The sequence below is a fragment of the Hyposmocoma kahamanoa genome, unplaced genomic scaffold, assembly GCF_003589595.1.
Source record: "Hyposmocoma kahamanoa isolate Upper Pololo Valley unplaced genomic scaffold, ASM358959v1 210, whole genome shotgun sequence".
Classification (NCBI taxonomy): domain Eukaryota; kingdom Metazoa; phylum Arthropoda; class Insecta; order Lepidoptera; family Cosmopterigidae; genus Hyposmocoma; species Hyposmocoma kahamanoa.
Window position 1 is genome coordinate 13102067 of NW_020653731.1, and position 19674 is coordinate 13121740.

The 19674-nt window shown below is 37.7% G+C and overlaps 1 protein-coding gene across 2 annotated transcripts in view; it reads right to left on the reverse strand.

Moving 5' to 3' along the window:
* LOC113227450 overlaps window positions 1–19674 on the reverse strand; it is a 324353-nt gene that overhangs the window by 11179 nt on the left and 293500 nt on the right. For both annotated transcript variants that reach the window (XM_026460380.1, XM_026460379.1), the window contains 7 exons: window positions 9328–9445; window positions 7534–7722; window positions 6300–6406; window positions 3827–3923; window positions 3118–3444; window positions 2277–2399; window positions 174–353 (listed from right to left, as the gene is read on the reverse strand). In XM_026460380.1, coding sequence (XP_026316165.1) covers window positions 174–353; window positions 2277–2399; window positions 3118–3444; window positions 3827–3923; window positions 6300–6406; window positions 7534–7722; window positions 9328–9445 — 1141 coding nt within the window. The remainder of the gene's footprint in view (window positions 1–173; window positions 354–2276; window positions 2400–3117; window positions 3445–3826; window positions 3924–6299; window positions 6407–7533; window positions 7723–9327; window positions 9446–19674) is intronic.

The following is a 19674-nucleotide window of genomic DNA, read 5'->3' on the forward strand; positions in this document are numbered from 1 at the left end:
TTTTAGCGCGGACCCGACGTCCATATAATTGTAAGTCAATGCAAATTTTACAAAAATTTAATACTTAATGTACTACTACGACTGATACGAAGTCCATAGCTATCAAGGGCGTCTGTTCGATCTTTGTATGAACAATAAGCATGTCCGTAGGGGGTCTCCCGTTCGACACTCACGGTCGGCGTGGTGCCGGTCGGCGCTGTGGCTGCGCGCCGCGATGTTCTTGCGCAGCGCCAGCGGGCTGAGCGCGTCGTGTCGCGCCAGCGACATGTTGTTGAAACCCGCGATTATCTGCGATGGCTGCGCGTAAATAGTGTTGCTTTGCCCGTATTTCTTCTCTTGTTGCAGCTTGAAGCCTGAAAACGAAAACAACGCACGGTAGAGAACACTGATTGATGAAAATTATTTTTCACCTCACTAGCTCGGAAAGACTTTCTTTCTCATTACAAACCTGCGCAGAAAAGCGTTTTTTCCACACTGGCGTGGAAAAGGTTTTTGCAATTCAAACTTGACGATACCGCACCTAACTTTTTCTTTCGATGTTAAAAATAACATGACACGTTCAACTATGCGATTTGTCGTACATTATACATACAATTGACAACGATCACTAATTTTGTTTATCAAAACTGATTTCTTTCATCTACCATTTTCCTCGCTATAGTGAGGTGAAAAGTTATGTGTTGTAGCAAAGATATTTTGAGCTTCGTGGCTTAAAACCTTCGCTACGCTCACGATTCTATTTTTGATCTTTCTAATCTTAGAATCTTTCGCTTGCTCAGGTTTCAGTACTTAGGGTCGTATTCCAGAACTCTACTCAATGTTCAAGTCAGGTTTTGAGTATGATTTAAAGCACTAGAAATCATACTCAAGTCCTTGCCATTAGAGTCGTATTTCCAGTGCTTGAAATCATACTCAAGTCCTGACTTGAGCATTGAGTAGAGTTTGGGAATACGACCCTTATACTTATTATATCTTATTACTACTAATTTGTCAGACCATCGCACCACTTACCTGATATCAAACTAAAGAATTCCCTATACTATGAGTACTAGAGTAACGAAATCCAATTTAGAAAACTTTTTCCTAAATAAGTCCTTCTGAGAGTGGAACTCGGAACCACCTTATCAAGCTAACTGTTGAACCACCGAAGTCGCAAAAATTGCTTTATTTAAAGTTTGACGTTGTTTCCTGTGTTGAGAAAAATAAATATTAACAGGAAAATGCCATTGCTCACCTACAAAGGTTGTCGAAAGAATTTATTTACGTAAACTTGGGAAATATAAAGACTATGTGGGAAAAATGCGGTTGCTTTACATAGCACAGACGTCCTTATTTACAACTCCAGTGACGTACTTATTCTTAGAAATGAAAAATAAACAATAATTTAGCCTATAAAGAAAATTTTCAGAAAACAACGATGAATCAGTAATTATTCATTCTTGACACTATATAAATATCCAGGGTTCGATGATCAGCTGCCCCAATTTGTGTACCAGACTTTCAACAAATCTAATGAAATTAAAAATAGGTTTTCTTATAAGACCAAAGAAAAAATTAACACAACTTAAATCAACGCCATCTAGTGATATATCCCAGGTAATTCTTAAGGACATTCCAAATTCAAATAATAACGTTTGAACTTCTTTCTTCTTCACTCAAATACGCAGGCAACACTCAGGCAGCCGGTGTAGAAATTTAAAAATCGCGTTATCCATATTATGATATCATGACTTTCTTATAAAAGTAAAATTGTTAATAAAATGGCTGGATAGACTAAAAAAACTAAAAATATGTTTGTATATGATTTTTATATCGACCTGTGGCCGTAGCACATGTGTGATAAACCTCCCCGTGACAATATTTCATTCAGTTGATAAATCTAAATTTGCTTATTCGGTAATCAACTATTATACATTTTTCAGAACAAGGACAACGATATGAAATTGAATATATACCTATCTTTGTCGTTTAATCATCGCCGCGAAAACCATGAAACAAAAAATGAATTTTCATCTCGTTTGTCGCGCTCAATTTTTACGCTGACAAAATTACTGTGCAAATGTTTTAAAATCAGCTGTGACATTGTAACCATGTTTGGCACTGTGTTAATCTTATGCAGTCAATGGTCGCCGGCGCTCGCGATGACATAAAAATGAGACGTCACAATGCTCGCCATGTTTGCTGTTAAAATTTTAAAATGCCGGTTTATCACTCTAATTTGACAACGCAATGTGAATATAATAGCTTTATCGAGGCGTCATGCTACGGGGGCTGACCTGTTTGTCCGTAGTGAGACTCGCTGGTCCTAGGCCCGAAGCTGGAGAAAGAGTTGTTCTCGCCATAGCTAGGAGTCGAGGGGCTGGACCCGTGGGGGGAGCCTCGACTCTCGTATGTTACTTCTGTAAATTACAATTATTTACACTCAATTCAATTAAAATCACTATTCTTAATATCTTTTTCTTTCTGGGAAGTCTTGCTGGGAAAGAAGCTTGCCTTTTGTCTTGGGCGCTGTCCCGAAACTATTAAATTCTGTTTATTGTCCTTGTTTTATCACCAATTTTTTGTTACCAAGGGACGGGACGATGCGAGTCGTACGCCTGGTGGTAAGCGACTTCACAATCTATCGATATCAATCTGCCGACAACAACTACATGACTATTTCGATTATGACTAAATTTTACGAAAACTGGCGACCCAGCAAATGACATTTTTCAGTCTTCAAAAAAGACGGACTATACAGTGTTTATTTCAATAGAGAAAACCTGTCAAAGCTGAATGGGTCACTTGTCGACCTTGATAGCCTATGGGTTTACACTGTTGGCTGGGTGCAGAGGTCCAGGGTTCGCTTCCCGGTAGGAACAATTTGGGAAATGAACTTTTCTGAATTGGTTCTGGTGTACCATCGCCTTCTGGGAAGTGCCCCAGAGTGAATGCCTTTGTTCTGGTACTCATACTACAAGGAATTTCTTAGTTTGAGTTTTGGGGTGTTGTCTAGCACATTACATTATACTCTATGGATATTTGTCACCGAAGTACGCAAAAGACGCGTGTGTAATATACGTATGCAATTGCGTAGCTGTATTGTTAACTTTCTTATTTAAATAAAAATTTTCTTACCCCCAGCATCCCTAAACAAATCAGAATTGGAGCTATTCAAGCTATTCTTTCTGACGTAAACATTGTTTTCCACATAAGCCATAATCCTGTGCCCTGTCTGCCCGTAAATAGGGTTGAGATTCCCAGTACTGTTGAGGCTTGTGCTGGACGAGAAATTGCTCTTGGCCTGTAGGAAGGTGGACATAGTCGTCTGGGTGGGGCTGGCCTGGTGGGCGGTGCTGGAGTTCTGCAGCTGGTGCAGGCTGCGGCGGACGAGGCCCGGCGAGGCGGGCATGTGTTTCAGCTCGGTTAGCTGTTTAACCGTTTCTGCGACTATATTCTGGTGGCCTGAAATGAGTTATATTAATGTGTTTATTTCAACGCTTGATCTCGGTACAGATATAAGCCATGTTAGAACATTGGTCTAATATAATAAGACAAGTAATGTAGCTCGATATAAACGTAGCAGCGTGGTTCGTATGTGTGCATGCCCGCCGCGCCGTGTAAGGACGCACACATTCGCATAATCTCGCGGTGAACTTGCGTTGCAAAGCGCGGATCAAACCACGCGCCTTTCTTTATGGAATTGAGGCGTTCGTTCGGTGTTTAAAAAACAACACCAAATTTTTTTTAATAACGCACACACTCAACATTTTGAATCGAACCTGGGACCTATGCGTGGCAGTCGTTCGGCCACGGAGACAGTTAAATATACAAATATTATACATACTGTTATTAGATTCGTGGTCAGGTTGCAAGAGAAAAGCTGGTGGCGGCGGGAGATTGTCGGCGTCTGTCGTTGGCACTTGCGGACTCATTGCGTTGCCCTGTCAAAGTAAATTAAAAAATAATGTTGTTGTTATGCGTAATCGTTAACGTACCTTTAGGACATGGAAACATCATTAATATCTTCAACTCCTTACACATGGTAATTTGTAACTATAATAATAAAACATCGTAGGAATATATACTCGTAGTAACAAAAATATGGAACAGAAAATTTAGTGGCACCGCCCCGACAGGTCCTAATCATTTACTGCGTCCAGCAATACCGACAACGTTATTATTCGTGTCACGGCTTCATTACTCCACAAAGTCTGCAAATGTTGTGGAGCATACACGAGTGAAAGCCAATGCTACCCTGAGTGTCGAGCAGTTGGGGTTCCGCCACAATGTGAATTTTAATTCATTTGTGGTGAGAGTACCAACTCAACATCTATCGACCTTCATGAAGGGGGAGTTCTGGCCAAAGGGGTGATGTACCGACATCGAAAAACGGCGGAAACAAAATTTTTACCCCAAATTATGATTGAAGCCACTGACTCGACTCGTCAGTCGAATTAGAAGAAATTTTTATCCATCGCCAAAAAAGTTTGTATGGCTGCCATATTGAAACATTGCGAAAAAGAAATTTTGACTACTAATTATATTGACTTACAAATATATGGACGACGGGTCTAATACAAAAACCTCGAAAAAAATGTCCCAAGTCAACCTATTTAAACGTAGTGACATGTAAAGGAACATGAAAAAGCTAAAACGTTGAATTTAAATTGTAATGTCATCGCAGTACTGTCTAATTTTGCTTGCTTCGCTGTCAGTCGAACAAATGAAGACTAAAGCGTGAATGACGCTCTGTATACGATTTTAACGCCCTATAAGTTCGGATACTTTTTAGCGCGGACCCGACGTCCATATAATTGTAAGTCAATGACTAATTATTATTAAACAATCATAGAGACCCCGACATATCCGTTTTTAATCAAATTAGAGCCGATTTTCATCTGCCGCTAAAAAAGTTTGTATGGCAGACATATTGAAAAAAGGCGAAAAATAAATTTTGACTATAAATTATTATCAAACACTTATAGAGGCCCCCACATTACGATTTTAAGTTGAATTAGAGCTAATTTGTATAAACGCTCGTATGGCGGCCATATTCAAAAATGGCGAAAAACCAATTTTGATCACAAATTATTATCAAGCACTCCACATATCCAATTTTCAAAGGGATCAGAGCAATTTTTTTCTGCCGCCAACGAACGCTTCTATGGCGGCCATATTTGAAAATGGCGAAAAACCAATTTTGACCATAAATTATTATCGTACTTATATTATAATCATATATTATATAAGTATAAACTTATATTTACTAATAAATATATACACGTTGCAGACTAGGACCGTGGTAGAAGATATTTATGCAATCCGGTTTTGAAAATAGGTAAAATGTCGGATTTCAAATGGGAGATCGTTTCACAATTTTGCAGCCTTAATCGTAAAGGAATCTTTGTAATACTCAGAGCGAGTGAAAGGAGGCTTCAGTAGGTTATCCACGTTGATAATTTAAAATCTAATGAATTATTAAAAGTTATTGAGCAAAAGTTGTTTATAACATTAGTAACATAGCCTTGCGAGAGAATAACTAATCTAGAAAGAACGTAATGCATACGTTATAAGAGCTTGTTGATTTGGAGTGTGGATGTTTAGGTGGAGAATGCAGGGATTTCTTATTCTTTGTATTGATCCGATTAAATTTGGACTTACCCACGAAAATATGCAAATGGACGTTACATAATACGAGGTGTCCAAATAAGGTTTGTGTTAAAGCAAAATTATTGATCCGTCATTCTCGGAAAGTATTTACTGCCTAATTTCCGTGGTAAGTTTTATTATTCATACACAGTCAATTCTGGCTGTAGCGTAAGCTGAATGAAGTCATTTTGTGTACGCCACAACCGCACAAAAAATAGTACAACATGTAGTCGTCATATTTTTTTTGTATGTTTTATTTTGTTTATTAATTCTTTTTATTTTTGTTTTGCTTGTCTAAGTGTTATCAATATTTATTTTTTGTATCTATTTGTTATGGCATTTGCAATAAGTGTCTATTCTATTTAAGTTAACTTCGAGTATAGTATAGTATATACCGGGTGCCCGTACATCTGGGGCACCTTGGGCAATATTTGCCGATTGCCACACCCTTTCATCACGATGGCAAGCATTATAGTGTATGCGATAAGAAGTATATACTCAAATACTTAAATAATAAAAATTGCTATGGAAATTAGGCAAGCGAACACTGACCAGAGAATGTAGTATTGTAGAAAAGGTAGGAAGGCGTTTGTGTCCCAGTTGTGGTTTGTGTCCCAATTGTGGTTTGCGCCCCAGTTTGAATAAGGAAAACTTAAAAATAATATTACCTGTGGGTAGGCCGGTCGTTGTGGTCGAGATATTGACGAAGACCTGCGAACTGGAGGAGGCGGCTTGCCCAGTGAGCTGGAAGAACCACGTCGGGACCACACGGTTGCTGTAAATTGAACACAAATTTTGTTGAATGGTTGATAATAAAAATTTATTTTCTTCGTCTTTTAATTGGACATGTATTACTTATTTGACAGTAATTCTTTCGGACCGACGTCGGACGAAGAACGAAAGTAGGCCCTCAGAACCGGTTTATCAAGTACATTGGTCGTTTTTCCCATTTTACCTAGCAAATTAAGGTTATTCCCGTTTACACCAAGAAATTTCCCTTATATACATGCATGCTCACATTACTGCTTGGCGGCAGAAATAAGTAAGGTGGCAGTACTTCCCTGGACAAACTCTTTCACAAGGAGCTTAACTGCAGCTATACCTTGACATTGTATTCTAAATTGTAATATTGTAACAATGATAATATGAAGTATATTTTTCATCACACTTGCTCGTAAATGGTATGATTACATGGTGGCTTACTTGACTATAATGCCCCAAATGAAACAAACGGGCCTTTTTTGTCATTACAGCCATGGTCGGTAACGAGCTTTTTTTTTAATTTGCAGCGCAAGGAAGCATTTCTGACATAGGTCAGAGTCAATTTCAAGCAAGGAGGTTAGTTAAGTTCAAAATTTAAACATTCGCTTAAAATGTTATCTAAACAGAAATTTTATTGTAATTCAGTCATATTATGAAGAATTTATTATACTTAATTGGTTTTAATTATTATCTGTATAAAAATTTTGCAATTTTTTTGCAATCCATCATGGCTGTATGCGTGTTTCCTTTTTACAACATTTTAGTTCGAGTTGTATTATCTATGGAAGAATTTAAAAATAAAAACAAAAATCCCGCCATTTGCCAAATTCATAATTATTGTGTTGTCAACCATATTTATATTGCACTTATTTCCTTGCGAATGTAATAAAAAACATTGTATGCATACATCACGGACGGTTAAAAAACACAAAACTCGAGTTATTACAGCCCCCAAGCCTTTGGCTTCGGGCTTCTAATAGATCCTCGTTAGTAATTTCTTACTTGTCGTCCTTAATACACAATGTACTAATTCTATTCTGTAGTTTTCAATTACGACTGTGAGCCGGTTTTGCAGATAAAAACACAAAAGTACTCTTCATATCAGTACACCATTTACTTTTTGAAGGAATTATTACAAACCTGTCATGGAAACGGGCCGCCGTTTAGGCACAGCGGGTTTCTTGCCTATAGTAGCAAAGGGCGGGGTCTCACACGCCTCGTCCAATGACCGAACGGCCTCTTCCAGACTGCCCAGCGACACTGAGAAGCTCTCGCGAGCGGCCGTGATTGGATCGCAGTCGCGTCGTAGGGTCACGATTTCCGATTCGACTGTTTGCAAATTAAGGAGGCATGCAAAGCGTAAATTAAATGAAAAGAAAACCGACTTCAAAAAACGTGTGCTTTGTAGTGTATCTTATGTGTTTAGTCAATGGTCGGAATCGGGTTTTCCAAATGATTAGATAAATGTCTACAAGGAGTGACATACAGTGGTTAAAAACACCAAATCGATACTTCCTATGAACATTGCCAACTTCGGTTCGGTCGGAACAACACAAAATTCGGTTTTCTGTTTTTTTTTTCGAATTTTGTTTTATGTTTCTTTATTTGTTTTTTAACACAATATTCGAACAGCAAAATATTTGTAAATAAATATAGCTGTTTACAAAAATCGTTATTTTTGATAATGACCAAAAAATAAAGTTGGTTGTAGTGACTGTGTTTTCGAATTCCTCGTTTACGGAAATAGCCTTTCAACTACTACAGTTTTTTACTGGCACCATGTAGTAAGTGAAACTAGATTTACTTTGAACTCCAACTTGAACTTCCGACGTGAGTTGTTTTCTCCCACGATGTGGTAAAAATATTTCCGGAAATCCGGAATTCGAAAAAGCAATTACTTAATATTAGGTGGTTTAACCACAGCTTGTATCTACATGTAGATATTTGTCTATTCATTTGGAACGCCGTATTCCGACCATTGATTTACAAACGAATAATTTTTCAGGATCAATTTTCTTTGAAGTCAGTTAAAACACAAAACACACACTCAAAAAAAAACAAAATGTATTATGACTTGCGATTGAAGTTTTAATAATACGATGAACCCCTCTTCCTTAATAATACTTAAAAATAGATTCAATAATAAAAATAACTCGGTGAACATTAAAACTTCAGTTAAAACTTCAAAGTCAAGTCAAGAAAGTCAAGAAACGGAGGCTAAAAAAGAAATTCATCGAACATATCGCACACTGGTTTTAACACTGACACAGCTCAAATATAGCAGTCGTGGCAAGTAAAAAAAGAAAATGTTGGGCAAAAGTGACATTTGTAATTACAGACAAAACTATGGCAACACAGTCATATGTACATATTTATATACACACACATAAACAACCACAAATTACATCTAAACTCACAAGAATAATAAATGAAGGCCATATAAATATTTTTCCCGGCACAGGAATCCATCCCGGACTTCTGTGTAACCGTTCAGCCACTGAAGCAGTTTAGTAAGGAAAATAAAGGAAAAGTGGGGAAAATTCTGCACACGCCTACAGCAAAACCTATAAAATTACGATTTTTGACTTGTGACGCTGTTGAAACCGGTGTGCGATGCCATTAGCACTACAATTCCAAAGTACACAAAAAAATTGTAATACGTGCTTCCACAAATAACGACTTTAGAACCTATGGATATAGGCATTTCTAACATTCCCGTGTACCCTCGGGATTTACTTATTAACTTTCGAAATTTTTACTTTTCTCGATAACATACTCCTAAAGGTATAAAAGTGTTCTAATGTTAAATTGAACAAAACTAGTAAGGTAAAAAAACAATTGTTTTTGTTCGTAATGCAAAAACTACCACAATTTACGTACAGATATGAACAAACATCAAAAGATCATCAAGCATCAAGAAAAACAACAACTGACCATCAGGATGCTGCAACTGTTGATGATGAGCATGGTCTTCAGCCGCGAAAGCGCCCTGGCTGCCGTACCCGCTCGATGATTCCAGCGAAGATTCACTTGCACTGCTCTCCGAACATACCTGAAATGGAAACAGATAGATTTGTGAGCAAGTCGTGTAACTCTGTTTGACTGTAGAGATCTAACAAATAAGTTGTGCTGTTCCGTGCCGAGAAATCTCGTTTTGGTAATGGACATTTTGCTCTTAGGTCATATAGGACAAATTCTGGTATGCGCGCTCCTCTAAGGTGATTATTTCATAATTATAACGAGCTATTGTCGGAAGGAGATATTTTTGATCTATCTAAATACAAATTTAAGGCGGTTACTAATCAGGTATGGCGCTGTAGTAGATTGTGAAACTGTTTTTAAAGTGTACTTAGTAATGTAGTTAAGTTTGTTTGTTTATAAAACTATTATTCACATTGATGAATTAATTTGCTTAGGAAACATAGATGGTGGAACTTGAAATATAAGCACGTTGTTAATGCTTACGCTTAAATTGAAAAGCGTGCTTGCTTATTTTAAAAAGCAACTTTTTAAGTGCTTTTCGTTTAAACGCCCACCTCCAATTGCTATAGACAGGCATGAGACGCTCTACATCAGGCGCACGACTTGTTCGTCCCGTCAATTGGTATGATCTCCCTCCATTCCTCCTTCGATTGACTAATTTTTCAACCTGTACACTCGATGCGGAGTGTCAGGTTCAATAAACTCCATCTTATATCCAATAAACTACTTCCGTTTCCGTTGAGACTCTTCGCCGCATAAATTGTTATCAGTTAGTTAATAGATCTTAAAATTCTTTCTGCTCGTTCTCTTTTCCATCCCGTACAATTCAGCGCTACTTTCCTGATGGAACAGATAGAGCGGCAGTTATCATCAACCGATTTAACTGCCTCTCTGGTCGTACGATTACAATGCTAAACGGGAGAAATATTTGTGTGGTCTACATTTATTTCCCTCGTGAGTTCGAGGGTAATTTGTGTATCTACCTATGTGTATGTCCGTGGCGGCACTCGCGATACAGGGTTTCACTAGTGCGGGACTACGAGTGTGTGCGTTATTTATACGTCCCACTGCTGGGCACGGGTCTCTTCTCAGGCGAGATTTTAGACCATAGTCCGTCACGTTCTGACCCAATTCGGATTGGGGACCTTCTTCGAAGTGCAGATTTCATCATTATGTTTTTCTTCATTGTCAGTGAGCAGTAGAGCACCTAGTGAAAGAGTTCGTCCAGAGAAGTACTGCCACCTTATCTATTTCTACCGCTAAACAGTAATGTCAGCATGGCAGCGTTTCTGTTTCGATGGGTGCTGGTAAAATTACAGGCACATGAGACTTGTCAATTTATGTCTCAGGGTGACAAGCACAGAGGCAGTGCCCCTCACATCTTTGCGATTTATGAGCGGCACAGGCGTGTTGCTTTACACCAGGTGCACGGCTTGTTCGTCCTGTCCCTTGGTATCATAAAAAAATGTGCGTAACTTAGAAATTAAAGGCATACGCCACAGGACTACGAATGTCTCTGGTATGGAAGACGTTTCTGCTAACCAAGCTATGAATATATAGCCTGGAAATAACTCCCCTAACATTCATATCAAAATAGTGTGAATTATTTCAATATCTCACGGATACAATGACAGGATATTTACATGAATACTTAATTGGTATTTTTTGATGGCGCATATTCCGTGTCGCACGTGGGATATTATCCCACACGGCTTAACATAATCGAACAATGGTGAACATTGGTAGCACAGTACCTATATATATACATATATGTATGTATATATGTTAATACTTCTGGTTGAGAGGTTTTGATACTTGATGTTACGCAATAACTCACGTGATAACTAAGCATTTGTAAACCGATTTTGATGATTCTTTTGTTGGAAAGACGGTACCTCAGCAGTGGTCCCATTTAAATTTGAAGAAAATATTCCACCTCTAAGGGTGGTAAACAAGGGGTAAATTCAGTTTCGCGCAGTTTCTGCTATGAGCATGGCTTGTTCGTTCCGTCACTTGATATTATAACCTATGTATATACAGTGTGTTGATTTTGCATTTGCATATTTACATAGGTCATTCTATATCCGAAACTGAGCCCCACTAAAAAAAATAAATCGAAAAAAAAAACTATTTCGTAAATTCCTTTTTTATTTAATTGCGGTAAACATTTTAAACAATGACCTTAAATGCGCAGAAACAAACGCATTTTAGATTTATTTGGTGGTGGGGCGCGAGTAGCTACGGCGGGGAAGTGTCGTATCGAGCGCGTGATTGGTAGATCAGTCGACGTTGCTTCCCGTACTGCGTCTACATCACGCTGACATCCCACATAGCAGTCAGTCGTATGCTGGCTACACTGTCCAGTTACCGACACGTTTAATCTGAGCTGCGGTGAGGTTATTAAAACAAATCTCTCACTGGATGTCACTAGCGGCGATGAATGCCGAATGGTCATTATAAAAATCTATAACAAAAACACATACGAATTTAGATGACTCGGTAACTGGACCCGTGTATGAGATGGTTAGAGCAATGCAGCATGAACGTGGGTTCAAGTCCTATTGGGTCGACGAAAAGAAAAAAATTCTGTGTGTTCGATATTTGCTTTCATAATCAAAATAATTGGTGGTATTAACATGGTGGTAAAAAGCAACAAAACATTATAATATTCCATAAAAATCCCAGTTGGTGCAGGAATCTGTCATAAAATTAATGTTTAATTTATTCCGATCGATCAAAAACGACCAAAGGAAGGGGTCTGGATAATTTGAGTAGTAATTTGAAAAGTCTGCTTCTTATGGTACAGGAAGTTTGCCTAATGTGTGATCAATGAAGGAGTATGTGAAATAAAGGAGTGATTGGCTGACACACTATTATCCTATGTTATAAATTTTTTTTTTTTTTGCAACAGCAAGAAAACAAAACAGCAATGTTTTATTTATTTAAAAAAACTGGTGCCCGCGAATTTGTCTGCGTAGGGTAGGTAAGTACTTTGAGTTGCTTACTGTACCATACCAATTTTCATAATTTTATTGGTTCTCCATACAAACTTTCATCACATATTTCACTCCCTTTAGGAATTACTTTTGTGACAAAAAGTATCCGTCTATCTCTATACCAAAACTCATCAATATTGGTTCAGAGGTTTAGGCGTGAAAATGTAATAGAGAAAGTTAGTTTCGCATTTAAATAATATTAGTATAGTAAGCATAGGAGTCGTTAAATGAGAAAACAAACAACAAATTTTTCAACACAAAAAATTAAAGTATCAATTACATTAGCACAAACAATGTAAATGAATGAAACCGATATAAAATGCACTCGATTGCAGAGTCGTGGTTTAATCGCGAGCCGAACATTGTGTGGCGCACGCGCACACTTCCGAGATATCAGTGATAACAGAAATATGACTAGTGTTTACTTGATATTGTTTCTGTAAGTATCAAATTTTCTTGCAACTATGCAAACGAAAAATGTTGTCTTCGGGGTTTACGAGCTTTTACTAACCTTCAAAGAGTGACTTAAGTGTTTTGATATGATATGATTTGATATTTAGTAGCAATAGAGTTCCTGGTGAAAGTTCGTCCAGGAACGTACTGCCACCTTAACTATCTCTGCCGCCAAGCAATAATGTGAGCATTACTGAGTTCCGGTTTTGAAGGGTAAGGGTGCTGGTGAAATTACAGGCACATAGGACTTGTCAACTTATGTCTCAGGGTGATGGGCGCAGTGTCAGTACCTCTGAAATCTTTGCGATGTAAAGCTCAAGAACAAGGTGTGTAGCTTACCACACGACTTGTTCCTTCTATCACATGATATTATATATTTTTTTAAATATTTGTTTCAGTCTTCCTTTTCCTCTTTTATAGTTTCTTACAATAAACCTTGTGGACCGAGTCTTCTGCATTGCCATTTCTCAAAGGCCTAAGCAACACGTTCAATGGAATTTATCTCCTCACGCCAACAGTTTGATCAGAGCTGCCTTCGTCGTTTTTTTTTTTTCTACAAGAAAAATAGATCTAATTTTGAATTTTTGTCAGTCTAATCAGTCTAACTTTGAGGCCAGTCAGTCCACTAATTATCCATAGAGCAGTCACAATGCAGACCGTAATACGGGCCGTAAGTGAGTATATACTGTTCTACATGCAGTGAAACGTTTTTGATTGTATTCTTTATTTAGAGTGCAATTTTATTTTGTAGCCGTGTTGTGTATTTCTGTACACAGTACGTTTCCTATGGATAGATGAGTTAGGGCGCGTTTCCATTACGTCGTGACGACAGATAGTCGTGCAGTTTAAAGTGTCGTGACTTGTATATTTAAATGAAGTTGTTCTTTGACGTTACGATGACAGATTGTCTGTCGTGCAAACGACAAGGCGGCTGCCGTGAACCGACAAATTGTTGTCACGATCTAGTCGGAACAGTTAGATAGTTGGTTAATGATAAAATAAACGTCTACGACAATCTAGTCGTGATATGGGAACAGGCTAGACGAGACAGTCGTCCAACGATAAATAAAACGTTACGACATAATTGGAACACGCCTTTAGGTACGCGCACACTTTTCAAAGGGCCTAAGCAACTGAAATATCGTACGCAGCATGTACACTCGAAGCGACGAATTAGATACGCGTTTTCACCTACCGTACAAATTGAAACCATTGAAGCCATATTTAGCCTACATCCACTAGAAAATTTTGTAATCATATTCATTTTCACTTGAATAAGCACAAAGTTTGTTGAATATCACGATCTTTTATTTCAGTAATGCTTAATTTTTTTTTTTTTTTTTGTGAAATTACTCCTCTAGTCTGTTATAATTATTAATACAAATATAATCCAGCTGATTTGAACCAGAGTCTTGAGCATACAGTGGCTGACGGTCTCGAAACTAAGCTTCGGAACGAACCACACAGCAAATCTTACGAATTTTTCTATGTGCAAATTGCAGATCTTTGTTTCTGGTTTTTAACGACTTTTTTTGCTGTAGCGCCATCCGTGAGAAATCTATAAAAGTTTTACACTGATATAAGTCCACACTCATCTCCCGAAATGAAACGAGTGATCGTTATAGAAATGTTGTCGTGGGAACACGCGGCAGACATAGCAACGTATTGACACAAATTTAATTTTCCTCATCTCTTTTTTGCTAGATACCGATACTGTAGCTCATACTTTCCCAGTAAGGCAGTAGGGGCCTCTGAAGCAATTGAGGGGCATTGATGCCGTCCAGGGGGTGCTACCGAACCTGAGTTAGCTATATAAATTACTATACCAATATACTCGTATACTTTTTTCCTTGTGGTTTTTTTGTGTTAATACAAAAATACGTGTTTTCAATTCTTTTTGTGGTGGTGGGCAGTGAGCCTATTGTTGCTGCTGGAATTCCCGAGAATGTGCGAGAATCCTCCTGTTTGTAGGCTCGTATCTGTTTGTACGTTACACGATTCCCAATAAAGTTCATTAAGCTGTGGTAAATAAAATTCGCGTCCAGCCCTTTCCGGCATAGTAAATTGAGCCTAAATATAGTTTCTTATTGTCGCGAACAAATGGTATAATAGGACAAGTAATGAAACTGTCCTGTTCTGCGTGTCAATAACTACGCTTCGCTCTGAGCATAAGGTTGTCACGTGATTTAGTTGTACCATGGACCCATAACTCAAGAAGACTGCTAATCTCCATACTACAGACCGTAACTCTGAAAAATGTCACAAGCTTATAACTAAATGGCGCTGATCAATAGGAAACATAGAGTAGTATATAACCAGAAATAGAGACGAAATGTCATTTAATTTGTTTGAAAACTATTCTGCCAAATCATTACTGTGACAACTGCGCTCCGATTGGCCAACCCGAATTCGAAACAATTGACGGGTGTCGTCAACTGTTTCACTTCAAATCGAATAGTTTAACTTGAGCTTTGCTATAATGGATGAAAATTGAAAAAATACATATTTAATTACCGATGAAATGTGATTCCATTTGTTTTGTAATTAGATGTTTTGCCACACCATCGAATGGAACAGTCCTCATTGTTAGAGATATTATCTTTATTACAATAAATACAGAATATTTTTGGAATATACGTAGACGCAGGTCAGTTGTTGGCACTGTACTATTTCAGTTTTCTAATTTGTGATTTCCGCTCAAACGAAAGTTGATATTAAACGTGATATAAGGCCCATTTGCCTCATGAGTTGCCAGGGATGGATGGCCCTTATCTCGTCTTTATTTCTGGTTATATAGTCGATGACAGGGATTAAGGAAGTAGTTTATATTATGAAAATGGTCGTGGATATCAATTAATTCTTTTTTTGAATATGAAATATAAGTTGAACGTCAGCTATAATTATTATCTGAACTTGTGTGTTACAAACTAATTTAAAAATTAACCCTTACTAATATGGATAGATGGCGCGGAGCCTAGACAAAATAAAAGCATAGCCGGAATTATCCTTAAAAATCTGTGCAATAAGCGCCATTTAGTAGATTTGTTTGTTAGCACTAGGAATTAGAGTAGCTTTGATTAATTGTACCTCGGCAATTTATAACAAATAATAATCTCAGTACAGAGTACTAAAAAACCGACCTAAAAAAGTACGTGGAATTACGTCTATTTGCTAAGTTTTATTGAAATATCCCCTAGTTCGCCACTATACAGGACTTGACACTGGAGATAATAAAAATCGGTTCTCACTACTCAAAGTATATTGAGAGAAAAACGCTTTGAATTGGAGAAATAGCAAAATCAACCATTAAAGTAATTGCTCAAAAATGAATCTTCATGCGTGAACAGCCACCCTTCGAGGTGAATGATTTTCTTCAAAATGAAATGGAACCACTATGGAAGTACCCCCTTTCCTAACTAATAATTACTGAAGCGCTGTGGATGCACATCTGTAGCGCTTCTACAAGCGTGTAATTTGAAGGCGATTTTATTTCAAACAAGTTTTGCTTTAACAAAAACTAGTTGAAACACTTTTACGATATGTAAAAATGCGTAGCTCAGGTTTACACTCTAAGTCGACGATATAAGGAAATTCTTTGTGCCATACAATCAATGCAAATATAATAAAATGACATTATTATTATTTCCTTGTAAAGTTTTTGTGAATGGCGGAAATACAACTAAAAATTCACTATAAAATTAAGTACATTCTATGATAAAAATGTTTATAGGTAGCGGAAAATAATGGGTTCTACTACAATCGCAAAATTATGAAATATTATCATTGCGCAATGTTTCTTTTCTCAACATTTCTTTTATAGTCGGGTTGCACAATACTACTAAAATATAATTATTTTTCCTCTCGTGTGTATCATAAGTACTCTCGTAAATATTATTCTAAATTCCTTCGAGAGTACCGGTCATAATTCTCAATTTCCACAGATGTACTTAGGTGCTTAATTCCCTCCATCCAGGTGCATCCAATTACATCATGATTCTTAACTTCCGCGGTTGTACTTAGGTGCTTAATTTCCTCTGGTGCATTCAATTACTTCATGATTCTTAAATTCCGCGGGTGCACTTAAGTGTTTAATTTCCTCGGGTGCATCCCATTACTTAATATGATTCTTAACTTCGGCGGGTCTACGTAGATGCTCAATTCCTTCGGGTGCATCCAATTGCTTATTATGATATCATTGCTTCCGTTAAATTTGTTTTATTTGCATTAGATTAAGTTATAGTGTAATAAATTTATCGACTTTATTTTTATCTTTACAATTCTTCACTTCTGCGGGTACACTTAGGTGCTTAATGCCTTCAGGTGCTTCCAATTACTTAATATAACTCTTAAATTTCATGCACTTAGGAGATTAATTCTCTCTATCTAATTATTTAATATAATTTTTAATTTACTCGGGTGTCTAAGCACTTAATGCACCACATTTATATAAATCAAGGTTTGCTAAAACTGAAAGGTGTTCTTCAGCGGGTATAGCGGCTTCTGATTTAAATACTCTTGTGGAATGCCTGAGTACACACTTACATGTAGAGATATACACAAAAACAACAATTTACGTCTAGTAATTCTGCCGTAAGGTACGTGAAAATGTCCCTACATATAAATGAGCAAATATAAATATAATAGAAAAATATCTCACGTGTAAACAACGTTAAAAATAATAAAAAATAAATAAAGTTCATTGCACATGCAAATTCAAATAAATAAGAAACATTTACAGAAAACAAAATAATATTAACAGAAAAAGAAACATTAAAAAACAATAATAATTGTAATAATAACCAAACAAACGAAACAAGCCACGTCAAAATGTTTTATGTCTCGTTGTGCTACGGCTCGTCAAGGAAAAGACACAATGAACAAACAATTTATTTTTTAATGATATGTGACAGGACGAAAGCGTCGTGCGATTGGTGGTAAGCATTACGTCTACCCATAATAGTTGCAGTACCACCAAGAGCTTTATTAAATCGCAAAGACTTAAGGGGCACTGCCACTGCACCTATCACCCTGAAACAAAGTTGACACCAACACCTTTACCTTTTAAAACCAAAACGCACTAATGTTCACATTACTACCACCGGTGGTAACCGTTAGTTGTGCAATGCGCAACGGGGAGTGAGCGTAACTACAGCTCCAGTACCTATCTGGAACAAAGGGAGGGTACTGTACGTGCACCCGGGGCGGCTCACCCGAAGTACTAACTTCGTAAGAACCGGATGAAGTCAGTGACAACGGTCTGTGACAACCCTGTACACTGGCTAATGCGGGGTCAGTACCTGAACTTAGAAGGTCCCTGTGCACGCACACGTTATAGTGCCATTCTAGTATACCTTAAGAGTCGGTAGGGACGGTCATTATAATCAAAACGAACGTAGAAAGATATGGGTCTGTTCACTTTACTACTTGGCAGCATTGATAAGTACGATGGCAGGTTTTTTTATAAAAAAAAAATTAGTGCGCATTTGACCTCGATCTCACCTAACGGAAAGTGACGATGAGGTCGACATGGAGCATGCACACCTAAATAATGCCTGTTGACTCTCAAACTCACAGGCAGAAGTTATATGCGTTCAGGGAATAAGTCTACAAACAGAGAATTCCAATCCATAGCCGTTCGCCACATATGTGGAAGCGTAACGCTTCGAGCGAATGGAAAAGAAGTGAACTCGTGAATGGCGATGTAATTATAATGTTTCGTGGTTTTTACAAAATCTTTATATCAAACCCGGGTAAACAATTTGCAATCGCTGACATGACCATTTACGTAACTGTAAACTGTCAAACATTTACAGCAAGTGTGACACCCTCCTTGGCGACTCTCGTCCAAAGAGACTGCTACAGCCAGCCGGTGATAATAGGCGGCGTCTAAAGCCGCCACACCGGAATTAAATCGTGTAATTCCATCACACACTCTCCGTGACATACCCTGTAAAATACCAATAAAAAGACGGTGCCGCTTCGCCTCTACTAAATCCTTCCCAAAAAACTTTTCCTTGGACGAATACTTTCACAATTACCTCTACTACTACTAAATTTAATTTACTTTAAAACCTGTATCAATAATGTGAGCGTGTGACAACCACACCATCTTGTACTGAAACCAAGAAATTTATATATCAATGGGAATGGACATCCCGTCACAGAATTAAAGCTCTCTTTTCGACGGCAATTCGCAGGATTATAGCTGGTCGCAACTCGCCAGTTCCTCGTCTATACACCTTATATAATCATCTTAGCATTAATGTCAATAATCTAGCTGTAATTCACGATTCCTTAAATTCCGTAGGTCTATCACGTCTTCGTGACCTATTTTTGTTTTTTTTTAAACTTATTACACAAGCTTTAGGCACAGAATATAATATAATACTATACTTTCTTTTTGTTTACTATCGAAATGTATTCATATATACGATTCGAATACATATCCATCAGAGACTAATAATAATAATAACTTTATTTATAGCCATTACAAATACTATAAAAATAATTACAGTAATATGTTTTAAGTAATTGATTGGTTGCTGCCACCACGGCGGGAAAACATGAATCTTAGTTGTAACAAATAAATGGCTTAAAAGTAAACTAAATAAAAATTAAATTAAAAAATTAAAAACTATTTAATTGTGTCCACTAATTTACTTGCATGCTGTGTTTAGTACGTACTTGTGTGTGTGTGTGTGTGTGTGTGTGCGTGTGCGTGTGCGTGTGCGTGTGCGTGTGCGTGCGTGCGTGCGTGCGTGCGTGCGTGCGTGCGTGCGTGCGTGCGTGTGTGTGTGTGTGTTTGTGTGTGTGTGTGTGTGTGTGTGTGTGTGTGTGTGTGTGTGTGTGT